The sequence below is a fragment of the Emys orbicularis genome, chromosome 9 (assembly GCF_028017835.1).
Source record: "Emys orbicularis isolate rEmyOrb1 chromosome 9, rEmyOrb1.hap1, whole genome shotgun sequence".
NCBI classification, from domain to species: Eukaryota; Metazoa; Chordata; order Testudines; family Emydidae; genus Emys; species Emys orbicularis.
Window position 1 is genome coordinate 73,995,090 of NC_088691.1, and position 13,471 is coordinate 74,008,560.

Consider the following 13,471-nt stretch of genomic DNA (forward strand, 5'->3'; position numbering starts at 1 on the left):
CTGCTCTCACTTTTCTAAGCATCTCAATTAGGCTAACAAATTGGATGATAATTGTAAATTAATACAACTGGCAATTTTATGTCTTGTAGTTGAATTCTTGAAAGGGGACAGGATTTTCACTGCAGCATTAATTTTAATTTTGCACTACGTAAGAAAATGATGCAGAATATATTGACCTTAACCTGTGAAATAGGACTGCCTCTCCCCCACTTATAAAATCCTCAATTACACCTTTTATTAAGTATTGACTTGAAATATTTAAGACATTCCCAATGTGAGAAGAAAAAAAATATTTACATAATATAGCTGAAATAGACTAGGACAAGCTAGGCTATATCAGTATTATTATTATTCCTTGACAGTCACGTTAATATGGAAACTTGGAAGCAAGAATGCTTTCCATCTAATGCATTAGTTACATTCTGGAATGGCAATCTGTGCCAGTGTTCTACTCAGCATTTCTGGGCATAATAAAAATCTGGAATCCTATTTCAATAGATAAATATTAAAGGACAGATTAACACTTTAGGTCTTTATGTCACTTTACAAGTTTTTATGCCAGTTTCACAACTTGGTCAGTCTACCAATATATTTCAGGGCAATCTATTGGTTTACAAAACTAATAGCCATAAAGCCAAATTCTTCCATTCATTTTGGAAGGGATCTGCGGAAACGCCTCAGAAGGCAGAATTTGGTCCCCCTAGACTGTCAATGCTAGCAAGCTATAGAAAAATGGCCACTGCTTTTAAATTGCTTTGTAGACCTCACATATATACTTTGCATGGATTTAAAAGGAAAAGTGTACAAAACTACACTGGAAAAGATGGGGAGATGGAGAAGGGAAAGAATAACAGTAAGCAGAAATAATTTATTTGATCCAGTTAATGAAACTGGACGAGTGTGGATACTCAAAGAAATAAATGCAAGAGAGGTTTTTGGAAGCAAAGTGAAGAAAGAGTTACTCATCTTGTGCAGTAACTGAGGTTCTTTGAGATGTGTCCCCCTATGGGTACTCCATTCTAGGTGTATTCACGTCTGTGTGCCTCAGATTGGAGATTTTAGGTAGCAGTGTCGTTCTGCCCACACATGTGCTCTCCCCATCTCATGCTCTGCCTCAGTGTTATATAACATTGTTTGGGTGAACTGCCTTCAGTTCCTTCTCTAACACAGAGCTCATTGATAAGAACTCCAAAGCAGAGGGAGGAAGGCAAGTAGTGGAGCACGCACAAGGACATACATCTTGAAGAACCACAGTTACTGCATAAGGTGAGTAACCCTTTCTTCTTCTTTGAGTAGTGTACCTATGGTGAGTCTACAGCAGTATTCCAGAAGGAGGTTGAAGGTTATGAGAGCGATGGCAATAGGTAATGCAGTCCAATATCCATCTAGAGAGTCTTTGTTTAGAGATTGGGGATCCCTTAGATTTGTCTGCAATGTAGAGAAATAGTCTGGGAGATTTTTTGAGAGGTTTCGTCCTATTCAAATAGAAGGCTAATACTCTCTTGACATCAAGTGTGTGTAATGTTGCCTCCCTTTTGTCCTGGTGTGGTTTGGGAAAGAAGGCTTGGAGGTGGATAAACTGATTTATGTAGAAGTCCGACGGTATTTTTGGTAGGAATTTAGGGTGTGGTCTTAATGCAATCTTGTCTTTGAAAATGGGGGTGGGGGTATGCCATTAGTGCCCCTATCTCTCCCACTGTCCAAGCAGACATGATGGCCACTAGGAACGGTTTTCATAGCGAGATGTAGAAGAGAGCAAGCAGCCATAGGTTCATAGGGAGACCTTGTAAGGCACTTGAGGACAATGTTGAGGTCACATGCTGGTGTAGGACATCTGATTTGTGGGAAAAGGTTACCCATACCCTTGAGATACCTTTTTGTTGTAGGATAAACGAACACAGAATAACCATATATTTTATGATGGAAGGCGGTGATGGCTGTGAGATGTACCTTTATGGAACTTAGAGATAATCATGACTTTTTTAGTTCTAGGTCCTAGAATCTAGGATGTAGGCTAGCACAAGTGGTAGTGGAGAGGATGTAGAGGTAATGTGTCTTGAGTCACACCAGAGTTGTAATCTCTTCCATTTTTTCTCTTTCTCCTTGTCATTGATTGGATTATGAAGACATCCACTTATGAGCGTAGGAACGGAATCCAGTGGACGTTGTGGACCCAGCTTGATGACCTGGACTTTGCCGATGACCTTGCACTCCTTTCGCATAGCAAACAGCAGATGCAAGAGAAGACCAACATAGTGGCAGCCACGTCATCACAGGTTGGCCTCAACATCCACAAGGACAAGACCAAGATCCTCAAGATTAACTCCATCAGTAATGACCCAGTCACACTGAATGGAAGCCCTCTGTAAGAAGTGCAGTCCTTCACCTATCTAGGCAGCATCATCGACCAACAGGGTGGCACGGACGCAGACATCAAAGCAAGGATCGGTAAGGCAAGAGCAGCTTTCTTACAGCTCTAGAGAGCTGTCTTTGGCAACAAAGATTAGACTGTTCAACTCCAACGTGAAATCAGTCTTATTGTATGGAGCTGAAACCTGGAGGATAACTAAAACAACCACCAGGAAGATCCAGACCTTCATAAATAGTTGCCTTAGAAGGATTCTCCAGATCCGCTGGCCAGATACCATCAGCAACATCTACCTCTTGGAGAGGACCCGTCAACTTCCAGCAGAGGAAGAAATTAGAAGGAGAAGGTGGGGTTGGATAGGACACACACTACGCAAGCAGCCAACCAACATCACTAGACAGGCATTGCGGTGGAACCCCCAAGGCAAGCGGAAAAGAGGCCGTCCAAGAAACACCTGGCGACGCGACCTTCAGGCTGATAGCATAAAAATGGGCTATACCTGGAACCAGCTAGAGCAAATGGCCCAGGATAAAGGACTCTGGAGATCTGTGGTTGGCGGCCCATACCCCGATTGGGGTGACGGGCATGAGTGAGTGAGTGAGAGTGTGATGAGTAGTTAGTTTTCTGCTATGTAACATCATCTCCTTTACATCCTCAGAGCAGTTCATTTCTAAACTTTGGAACACCGAGGAGCCACTGAGGTGAAGAACCTGAAGATTGGGGTGGAAGATCAGTCCTGCATCCTGAGAGAGGAAGTGAGAAATGGGCTGGAGAGTGTTTGGCAGGAAAATTGCCATTTGAGTAAGGTATGGAAACGTCTGTTTTGGCCATGTTGGAACTATAAGAATAACCCTGGCCCTTTCTTTTCTTATTTTGGGCAGGACCTTTTGCTTCGACTGCATGTAGGTAGGCCCCTATGAATTCCAGATGTTGTACTGGGGTTAAAGTGGACTTTTGGACATTTAGTTGTAGTCCCAGCTGTAGGAATAGATTCATAGTCTTGTGTGACTCTCACAGTGTTGTCAAAGGAACGTACTTTGAGCAGGCAATCATCTAGATACAGGAATATCATAACTCCTAGTTTATGAAGGTATGCTGCTACCACAGAAAGGACCTTCGAGTACACTCTCGGTGCAGATGACAGGCCGAATGGGAGCACTTTGTATTGAAAATGGTCTTGATCCAGAAAGATTCCTAGCAACTTCCTGTGTGATGACTGGATTATGATATGAAAGTAAGCATCTTGTAGGTCGAGGGCAGAGAACCACTCCCCTTGGTCCAGAAATGGGATTACTGCTGCCAAAGTAACCATCTTGAAGTGTTGTATCTTTACAAATCTCTTGAGTGACCTTAGATCCAGAATGGGTCTCCAACCGCTGTTCTTTTTAGGTATCAGGAAGTATTTGGAATAAAAACCTTCCCTTGGTGTTGAGTAGGAACTGGTTCTATAGCACCTAGGTTCGGAAGATAGTTTGTTTCCTGACATAAAAAGTGCTCATGAAAAGGATCCCTGAAGAGGGATGGGGAGGGAGGGTGGGTAAAGTGGACTGAATATCACGTGGAGATGATCTCCAATACCCACTTGTCTGTGATTATACGTTCCCAGTTTTGACGAAAAAGAGTAAGGCGGTCGCCAAAGAGGTGGAGATGTTTGGGTTGTTGCAGCAAATAAAAGCGTGTGTGTGGGGTAAACTCGGGGCCTCGACCAATACATCAAAATTGGTTTTTAGATGTAGATGGTTGTGATGCTGAAGATTGTGGGTAGTGATCTTCGCTTTTATCGTTGTTGTCTTTTCCGATGGGGTTCATAATGCTTCTGGGGAGGAGGGAACTCAGCCAGCCGGGATCTCTGTGCCAACTGTGACTTAATAGATCTCCTTTTTTTTTGTAGGTGTGTAAATTCCCCAGGAACGCAACGTGGCTCTGGAGTCTTTTAATGTGTGGTGGGATTCTTCTGTTCTTTCTCCAAATAACTTGGATCCTTCAAATGGAAAGTCTTCCAAAGTGGATTGTACCTCTTTGGAAAGCTGGAAAGGTGAAACCATGAAGCTTTCTGCATGACCACTGCAGTTGAGATGGAGTGAGCAGCTGTACCAGCAACGTCCAGAGAGACCTGCAACTATGTCCTTGCAAGGAGTTGACCCTCAGCAATGATTGCCTAAAACTGTTCTCTTTGATCAGTTAGGAGATGTTCGATGAAGCCATTTAACTTAGAGTAGTTGACATGATTGTATTTTGCCATAAGGGCTTGGTAATTAGCAATCCTAAATTGTCGGGTCACTGATTAATATGATTTCCTTCCAAATAAATCCAGTCATTTCCAGTCCTTGTCGTCAGGTGCCGATTTAGTGGGGTGCTGTCTGCCATGTTCATTTACAGCATCGACAAGGGAATTCAGGGATGGGCGAGAAAATAAGAAGTCCATGTCCTTAGAGGGAACACAATATTTTTTGTCTGCTCTTTTGTATGTGGGAGGTATTTTGGCTGGTGTCTGCCATATAGTTTTCACTGGGTTGAGCAAGGCCTCATTGACAGGGAGCGCAATGCGAGCTGATGAAGATGTATGTAGGATGTCCAGCAGCTTATGTTGTGACTTCTTCGGGTGAAATTTGTACCGAGTTTGCTACTCTCTTAATAAGATCTTGAAACTATCTGAAGTCATCTGCCAGAGTTGGTGGGGAAGGCATCAGGAGAGACGAAGAGATGTTGGTCACAGGAGTAACCTCCTTATCTAGTCTCACTTCCTGTTCTTTAAATATCTTCTCTTGAGGATCAGGAGGTCTGGATAGAGAAGCTGAAGGAGACTGTCTTCCTCTATCCCTTTGGGTGACACGAGATGCCCTTGAGAACTGGTGTTTATAGGTCACCCGTGGGTCCCAGTAGGGCCACTGAGGCGGTGCTAAGTGCGTAGGTGGGGACACCCAAGGGTGTCCATACCAACTGGGTGAGCCGTGCCTCCCATGGCGGTAAACTGGGGTTTGTAGTGATTTCTGGGTGGCTGGCTTCTTGATATTGTAATGGGGAGCCTTCCACAGTCACTGAATAAAAATCATCATCATCCTTTTCATCGTCGCTTGACAGAGGTGAAACAGTCATGGATGCTGGGGGAGATTGCCTCAGTACCGCACATAAGTCAGGGGACCGAGATATGGCCAGTATCGAGATCATGTCAGTGCCGAGTAGAGGCGTCTCTGAGATTAGTAAGTCTTCAGAAAAATGAAATTCCTGCAGTAGCGGTGGGTACCGCTGAGGTAAGATGAGCAGTAGACGCTGATGTAGACGGAGACGATGGTACCAGAAATCTTCTGCATTCCAATGAATGGCCAGTAGGTGTTGTTCTGGTCTTCTGTGGAGCCGAAGTACTTGGTACAGAGGCCCAAGAGGACTCCGTGGTGCTGCTTTGGAGGAGCTATATTGCTCTCTACCACTCCTTTCCCTTGATGGTACTGATCTTCCCGAGTCTACGCCCTTAGAGTCTTTAGACTTATTGGTGGTACCGGTACTGAGGAGCCTGCAGCCTTGTGGGTACCCAGCCATAGGTCAGTTGGTACTGAGGTGATTGACCCGGTCTGATATCTCTCTCTCTTCTCAGGGGACTTGTAGCCCGCTTCTTTGAGAGGAATAGAAAGATTTCCCTCTTTGAAGTCACCGGAGAGTGTTGAGCTGAGGACATTGATAGAACTGACTTAGTTGAAGACCACAATACAGGAGTGGTCCCAGGGCTGGGGTCAGAGGTTGGTCTGAGTGAACTTTCCATTATGAGGCATCTTAATTTTAGTTCACGGTTCTTCTTACACATTCATTTTAGTTTCATGCAAAAAGTGCACTTTTGAGGCACGTGTGATTCTCTGAGGCAGCGAATGCAGCAGGAATGTTCATCACTGGCTGGAATGGCTTCTCGACAAGAGAGAGAACGTTTAAACATGGGGAATCCGGGCATATCCTTTCCAAGGTTCACTTCCCAAGAGAGAAGAAACAAAGAAGAACTAACTAAGGACAGGAAGTTAGATATTCTAACAACAAAATAAAGAGAAGAAAAAAAAAAGAAGGGGAATATTAACACTAACGGAAACTCTAGGAACTACACTATTAACTGCAAAACAAAAGTAAGATATAGATAATGAACTCTGAAATCGGACTCTGCTAAGGCTCTGTCTCAGGCGAAAGGCAGGGAACTGAGGGTGGCTCGCCTGCACCGAGGCACAGCACAAGATGGGAAGAGCGCATGTGCGGGCTGAACGGACACTGCTACCTAAAATCTCTGATCTGAGGTGCAAGGACATGAATACAGCTGGAGTAGGGCACTCATACGGACAGTACTCGAAGAAGAAACATAATTTAACACCTGTGTTTGTTACATAGAAAACCAGAACCATCCCACTTCTGGGAAAGTGTTTCATTTATTTTTAATGGTTCTCTTTTTTGTCTCTTTGATGACTACAGACATACTATTCTAACTAAAGTAGTTTAGCTAAGGAATAAGAGTAATGGAAAACCACTGTAAGTCGGAACTCGACATCTCTCCCTCTCAAGTTGGAACTGAAAGTAAATCTGGTTACAAATATACATACAGAACACACATTCAGCAATACTCACCTTTCCGAAAAATCAGATTCTATAAATTCCCGGGCCCGTTTTCTGTCCCTAGGGAGAGGGAAACATTTTTTTAAAAAATATAATCTTTCTTTTATGCAGGGACCAAGAAAATATATACATTTTGTATATAGGAATATTAACAGCCTTGCACTTGAGCATTTAAAAAAATCTTTCATTTTTAAGTATAGTTAAATGTACTATGCAAACTATGAGAGAAAAAATAATGCAAATATCACCTGACAAAATTTAAGTGAGGAATGGTTACAATTTTGGACACAGCATGGTGCAGAGAACAGAATATTATAGTGGGAATGAAGAAACATAGGTTCTATTCCCAGGTTTGCCACTGATTTGCTGCGTGACCTCAGGCAAGTCACTTGGGCTGGCATTATTCAATGTGCCTAAGGGAGCTGGACAACCAAATCCCACTGAAGTTCAGTGGATTTGAGTCGCTAAGTCCCTTAGGCGCCTTTGAAAATCCCAGTCTTAAATTCTGTGCCTTGTTTTTTCTCATCTTAAGGAGATGATAATGGTTCCCTTTATAAAGCACTTTGAGATCTACAGATGAAAAGATAAAAAAATATTAAGTATTAAGATTTTATGATGGATAATGTATTCACATATCATCCAACTTATATCTTTGTAATATAACGAGGTCCTACAATTTAAGAAAGAACAGATACTTACCCTATACTAACTGTATGTATACTCAATCAGTGTGCATTCTACTATAGGTGCGCATGCATGCGCAAATGGATTTATTTAACAGTAGAATCTAGTGGGGTTGTGCATGCACCACGTGCCTTCTTGTGATTGGGCATAAAGGGTGGGGTTGTTGTGACCCTTACTCAGTTCCCTCGCAATTTGAGCCCTGTGGTAGCAGAGGACTCTGAAAGTAGGGATGAGGGTGGTTAGTGGGACCCATATGGACCACATTAACTTGAAGAACCATAGTTACTGCAGGCTAAGTAACCCTTCTCCCTTCTTTGAGTACGTGTCTAGTGTGTCTCTCACACTGTAAATGACTGGCAAGCAGTACCCCTGCTGGATGGTGGCATGTGTAGCAGCTGCATCAGTCAGGGATTGGAGCACTGCTCCCCCAAATTTGGCATCTGCTCTGGCAGCTAAATCCAATGCATAATGCTTGTCAAGATTGAGTGGATTACTCCATGTGGTTGCCTTGCAGATCTTTAAAACTGGAACATTCCTGAAGCAGGCAGAGGATGCTGCTTGAGGCTTGGTGGAATGAGTTTTGATGTTCAGTGGGAGAGGTACACCAGCCAAATGGTAACACAGTGAGATACAACATGTTATCCACCCAGATATCCTTTGTGATGATATGGCCTGGACTTTGGAGTGGCCAGCAACAGCCAGAAATAAACAGGGAAACAGCCTGAACTATTTGTTTCTGTCAACATAGTAAGGCAGGCTCTGGAAACGTTCAATGTGTTTGACTTCCTCTCCAGGTAAGAATGGGGTTTTGGGAAGAAGACTGGCAGATTTGCTTGATTCAGATGTAATTTTAAGACTAGCTGGGTGATGTATTTATGGATAAGGTGATGCTAAAATCTTACCCTATGAAACATCGGGGAGGGAGGGTCAGCCACAAGCACCTTGGAGCTTGCACACTCTCTTGGCTGAAGTGATTGCACCTAGGAAGACAGTCTTCAGAGTGAGATGACAACCAGCATTCTGAAAGGGACTCAAAGAGAGACCCCATGAGTCTTGAGAGGATAATACTAAGGTTGCAGATAGGTTCTCTGACTGGGCCCTGAGACACTTTGACATTATCAAGTGAAAGAAGACTGAATAAGACTGTACAGGTGGATAGCAAATAGAGATTGCTGCAAAGTGGACTTTAATAGAGCTGAATGTAAGGCTGGAGTGTTGTAAATGCACCAACTAGTTGAGGCTCTGCAGTACTGAAGCCTACGTATGGTCCAGGCCCAGTTGGACTGCTCAAATTAAGAAACTCTTCCATTTTGACAAACAAGTCCCTCTGGTGGACATCTTCCCGATCTATATCAGGATCTTTTGGACTTTTCTAGAGCAGTCCCTGACTTTATCCAGCCAATATCCAAGCCTGTCAGGTGCAGTGACTTAAGGTCAGAATGGAGTATCTGTCTGTGCTCCTGTGAAAGGAGGTCCAGGAAGTCTGGGAGCTGAATCAGAAGCTGAATGGACAGCTGCAGCAGGTTTGCCAGCCAAAACTGCCTTGGCCAGTATGAAGCTATGAGAATGATCACAGCTGTCTCTTGATTTTGGAAATCACTTTGGGTATCAGTGGAACTGGTGGAAAGGGGAGCTGGATACCACTGCAGAAGGCAGGCATCAGCCAAGGAGCCTAGGCTCTTGCCCCCTCTGGAACGCCTGATGTTGTCCTTGGTGGTAAACAGTTTTATCGTGAGAACCCTCTCCCCCCCGCCTTTATGATTAATCTCCACAGGGACCGCTTGTGATTGGACAGAGATTGTCTGCTCAGGAAGGCTGCCAGGTCACAGTTAACTTCCATAAGTGAAGAGCCATCAGAATTATCCTGTGTTGGTGGCACCCTGTCCAGAGCTTGATGGACTCCAGACAGAGAGGAGACAAGCATGCGCCTCCTTGCTTGTTGATGAAATGCATTACACATGTGTTGTCCATCCGGATCGTCACTGCAGAATTCTGCAAAACAGATAGGAAGGCTAGCCTGATGTGTCTGAGCTCCAGGACACTGATGTGGAACCCCCTGTTCTGAGTGATAGCTATTGCATCAACAGGAATTTGTCTTCAGGAAAGTATGCTTTCACTGATCTAGGAGTCAAGGCTCCTATGAACTTTATAATCCGTGATGAGCTAAGAGAGAATTTTGTGTAGTAGACACCTTAGCTCAGAGAACAGGGACAGGACATATTCTAAGCTTGCCACCATCTCCTTCTAGGAACTGCCCTGAGTCAACCAATCGTTGAGGTAGGGGTAAATGGGAATGCCCTTTCTTCTGAGATGTGTCACTGGTACTTCACTGGTACTTCTAGGCACTTTGTAAAAACTCTTGGTGCCACGGAGAGCCTGAAAGGCAGTACCTTACACTGGTAATGACTGGTTCCCACTGTGAATCATATGTACTTCATGTGCACCAGATGGACAGCTATGGGTCTCTCATTCCCTGTGCTGTTCCTGGTCTGGCTGAGGACTCGGATGCTGTATCCTTCAAGGAATGATGTTTTGTGTCCTCCCTCTGAGACCTCCCTTCACATTTGACACTATATTTGGATTCCATCTGTCTCTATAGGTGAGCGTTGTCTTTACGTACAGGCATGGTTGCCAGTTTTGATGCCTGTGTCAGAGAGACCAGTGCAGGTGCCAGAGCAGTTGATGACGAGACTGTCATTATCGAGGCTTTCAGTGTTGAAGACTTCACTGATGTTGAAGTAATCAGTGTTGAAGTCACTGGTGCCAGTTATGGTGGTGCTCTCTTTACCTTCTCTCCAGTGCTTGATTCTGGAGTATGATTTGTGCTCAAGGGAGCTCTGGCCAACGCTGGCTCATTTGGCCTTGCTCTAATAGTGATCTTCATTTCTGGGTCCAAAGTTACCGTCATCGATTGCTCTAGCAGATATAGCTTGAGCTGGGTGTCCCTGGATGAAAAGGACTTGCACACAGAGCATCTGTCTGGAATATGGCATTCCCCTAGGCAGAAGAGGCATTGACTGTGTCCATCCTTGGTGATCAGTCACTCACAGGAGGCCAGGGTTTAAACTCTTAAAATTTGGAGTTTGCCACAAGGTGTGGTGGTTAGCATGAAATGCGTCATCCAGGTGTACAGGAGGGTCCCCGGTAACTTTTCTTTTCTCTCTCTCTGTCAAGATAAATATTTCTTTACAAATTTGATTACATAAATGGTTTTAAAGTCTCTAAGAAGAATAGTGTGTTGGCCAGGTGGTAGGTTCCTTCTCACTGCCATGGGTGATAAGAGGGAACTGAGAGAGGGTCAGAGCCACTCTACCTTTAATCCCTTGTGTAGGAGCATGAGGAGGCACAGGGTGCATGTGCGGTCCTGACAGACTCTGTTATTCAAAAGAATCTGATCTCGCATGCATGATGCACATGTACACCTAGTGTAAGATTCAGACACAGAACTTTAGAATCTTAATCAGAACATCAACAGATTAGGAGTAATCATTTAGACCAAGAGAATTTTGCAAGTCACAGAAGTCTGGCTGTCCTTCAATACTAGATGTAGAAAAGAAAAGAGTCTCCTATATCAACCAGTATGACAGAAATCTGAATGTCAATTTGTATTTACCAGGCACTCTAAATACCCTGCTATCATATAATACAAATATCACAATAGCATACACACTAATAGAAAAAGACAAAAAACATAAGAGGGCCAACCTACTGACTTACCCTTAGTTCAACAATGGCCATATGTTGGATTTACTCCCCAAAAATTCAGAATCAGTTGCTCTTCCAGAAGATAAAAAAAACTTGGCCAACTGGTCATGCAGTTTACTTGTCAACTGTTCAGACTGTCAATTCTGCCACAGAGCAAAAAGTGCTTAACAGGCCTTGTGGCTAAAACATAGGACCAAGAGTCAGGATAGATACAAAAATTCTATTCCCATTTCTGCCACAGACTTACTGGGTACCCTTTGACAAGTCACTTAGGGTAGGTCTACACTTACCCGGTAGTTCGGCGGCGAGCGATCGAACTTCTGGGTTCGACTTATCGCGTCTTGTCTGGACGCGATAAGTCGAACCAGGAAGTGCTCGCCGTCGACTGCGGTACTCCAGCTAGACGAGAGGAGTACCGCGGAGTCGACGGGGGAGCCTGCCTGCCGCGTGTGGACCAAGGTAAGTTCGAACTAAGGTACTTCGAACTTCAGCTACGTTATTCACGTAGCTGAAGTTGCGTACCTTAGTTCGAATTAGGGGGTTAGTGTAGACCTGGCCTTAAACTTTCCATGCCTCCATTTCCCCATCTTTAAAACTGGGAAGTTATTATTGACATACACATCACTGGTTAGAAAAAAAGACATTTACCTTTTCCATAACTGGTGTTCTTCGAGATGTGTTGCTCATGTCTATTCCACAATAGGTGTGTGTGCTCGCCACGTGCACCGGTGCTGGAAGTTTTCCCCCTAACAGTACCCGTAGTGGAGCGCCCCAGTGACCCCTGGAGTGGCGCCTCCATGGCGTGGTATAAGGGGCGCTGCGCGCTCCCCTCAACCTCAGATCCTTCTTGCCAGACAACTCCGAGAGAGGGGAAGGAGGGCGGGATGTGGAATAGACATGAGCAACACATCTCGAAGAACACCAGTTACGGAAAAGGTAACTGTCTTTTCTTCTTTGAGTGATTGCTCATTTGTATTCCACAATAGGTGATTCCAAGCCATATCTGTTGGAGGTGGGTAGGAGTTCATAAATTCTCGGGATGGAGTACAGCCTTGCCAAACCCGGCGTCATCCCTGGTTTGGGAGACGATCGCATAGTGCGAGGTGAACGTGTGAACTGAAGACCACGTGGCAGCCCTACAAATGTCCTGGATGGGGACGTGGGCCAAAAAGGCAGCCGATGAGGCTTGCGCCCGAGTTGAGGGTGCCTTCACAATTGGTGGTGGAGGGATTCCCGCCAGGTCATAACAGGTACGGATGCACGAAGTGATTCAGTTGGAGAGCCATTGAGTGGAGATCAGCCGACCTTTCATGCGCTCAGCCAACGCCATGAACAGTTGCGAGGACTTTCTGAACGGCTTAGTCCACTCCAGATAGAAAGCCAGAGCCTGTCTCACATCCAGCGTGTGGAGACAGCGCTCCTCACTGGACATGTGGGGCTTGGGGCAGAGGACTGGTAGAAAAATGTCCTGATCCACGTGATAGGCGGAGACCACCTTTGGGAGGAACGAAGAGTGTGGGCGGAGCTGGACTTATCCTTATGAAACACTGTATACGGGGGCTCGGAGGTCAGAGCCCTGAGCTCCGAGACCCGCCTGGCCATCGTGATTGCAACCCTGAAGGCCACCTTCCACAAGAGGTGGGACCAGGAGCACATGGCTAGCGGCTCAAACGGGGCCTCCGTGAGATGGGCCAACACCAGGTTTAGGTCCCAGTGCGGGACTGGGGGCCTAACATATGGGAAGAGACGCTCCAACCCCTTAAGGAATCGGCCAGTCATAGCATGGGAGAATACTGCGTGGCCCTGCACCGGCGGATGGAAGGCCAATATAGACACCAGGTGCACCTTGACTGACGAGGGCGCCAGGTCCTGGGCTCTAAGGTGGAAGAGGTAGTCCAGAATAAACTGGATCGGTGCGGCCACTGGGGAAACGACCCGCTCGTCCGCCCATTTGGAAAATCGAGACCACTTTGCCAAGTAGGCTGAGCGCATGGAGGGCTACCTGCTTTCTAGGAGGATGCGCTGAACCCCTTCTGAGCACGTCCTTTCTTCCCTGCCTAACCATTGAGCAGCCACGCCATGACGTGGGGTGCCGCTAGGTTGGGGTGGAGGCAGTGGCCCTGGTCCTGG

The 13,471-nt window shown here is 45.4% G+C and overlaps 1 protein-coding gene across 1 annotated transcript in view; it reads right to left on the bottom strand.

The window, feature by feature from the left end:
* The window catches only part of TFDP2 (transcription factor Dp-2), a 189,923-nt gene that overhangs the window by 33,783 nt on the left and 142,669 nt on the right, over positions 1 to 13,471 (bottom strand). The window contains exon 6 of the mRNA XM_065410857.1: positions 6,965 to 7,012. Coding sequence (XP_065266929.1) covers positions 6,965 to 7,012 — 48 coding nt within the window. The remainder of the gene's footprint in view (positions 1 to 6,964; positions 7,013 to 13,471) is intronic.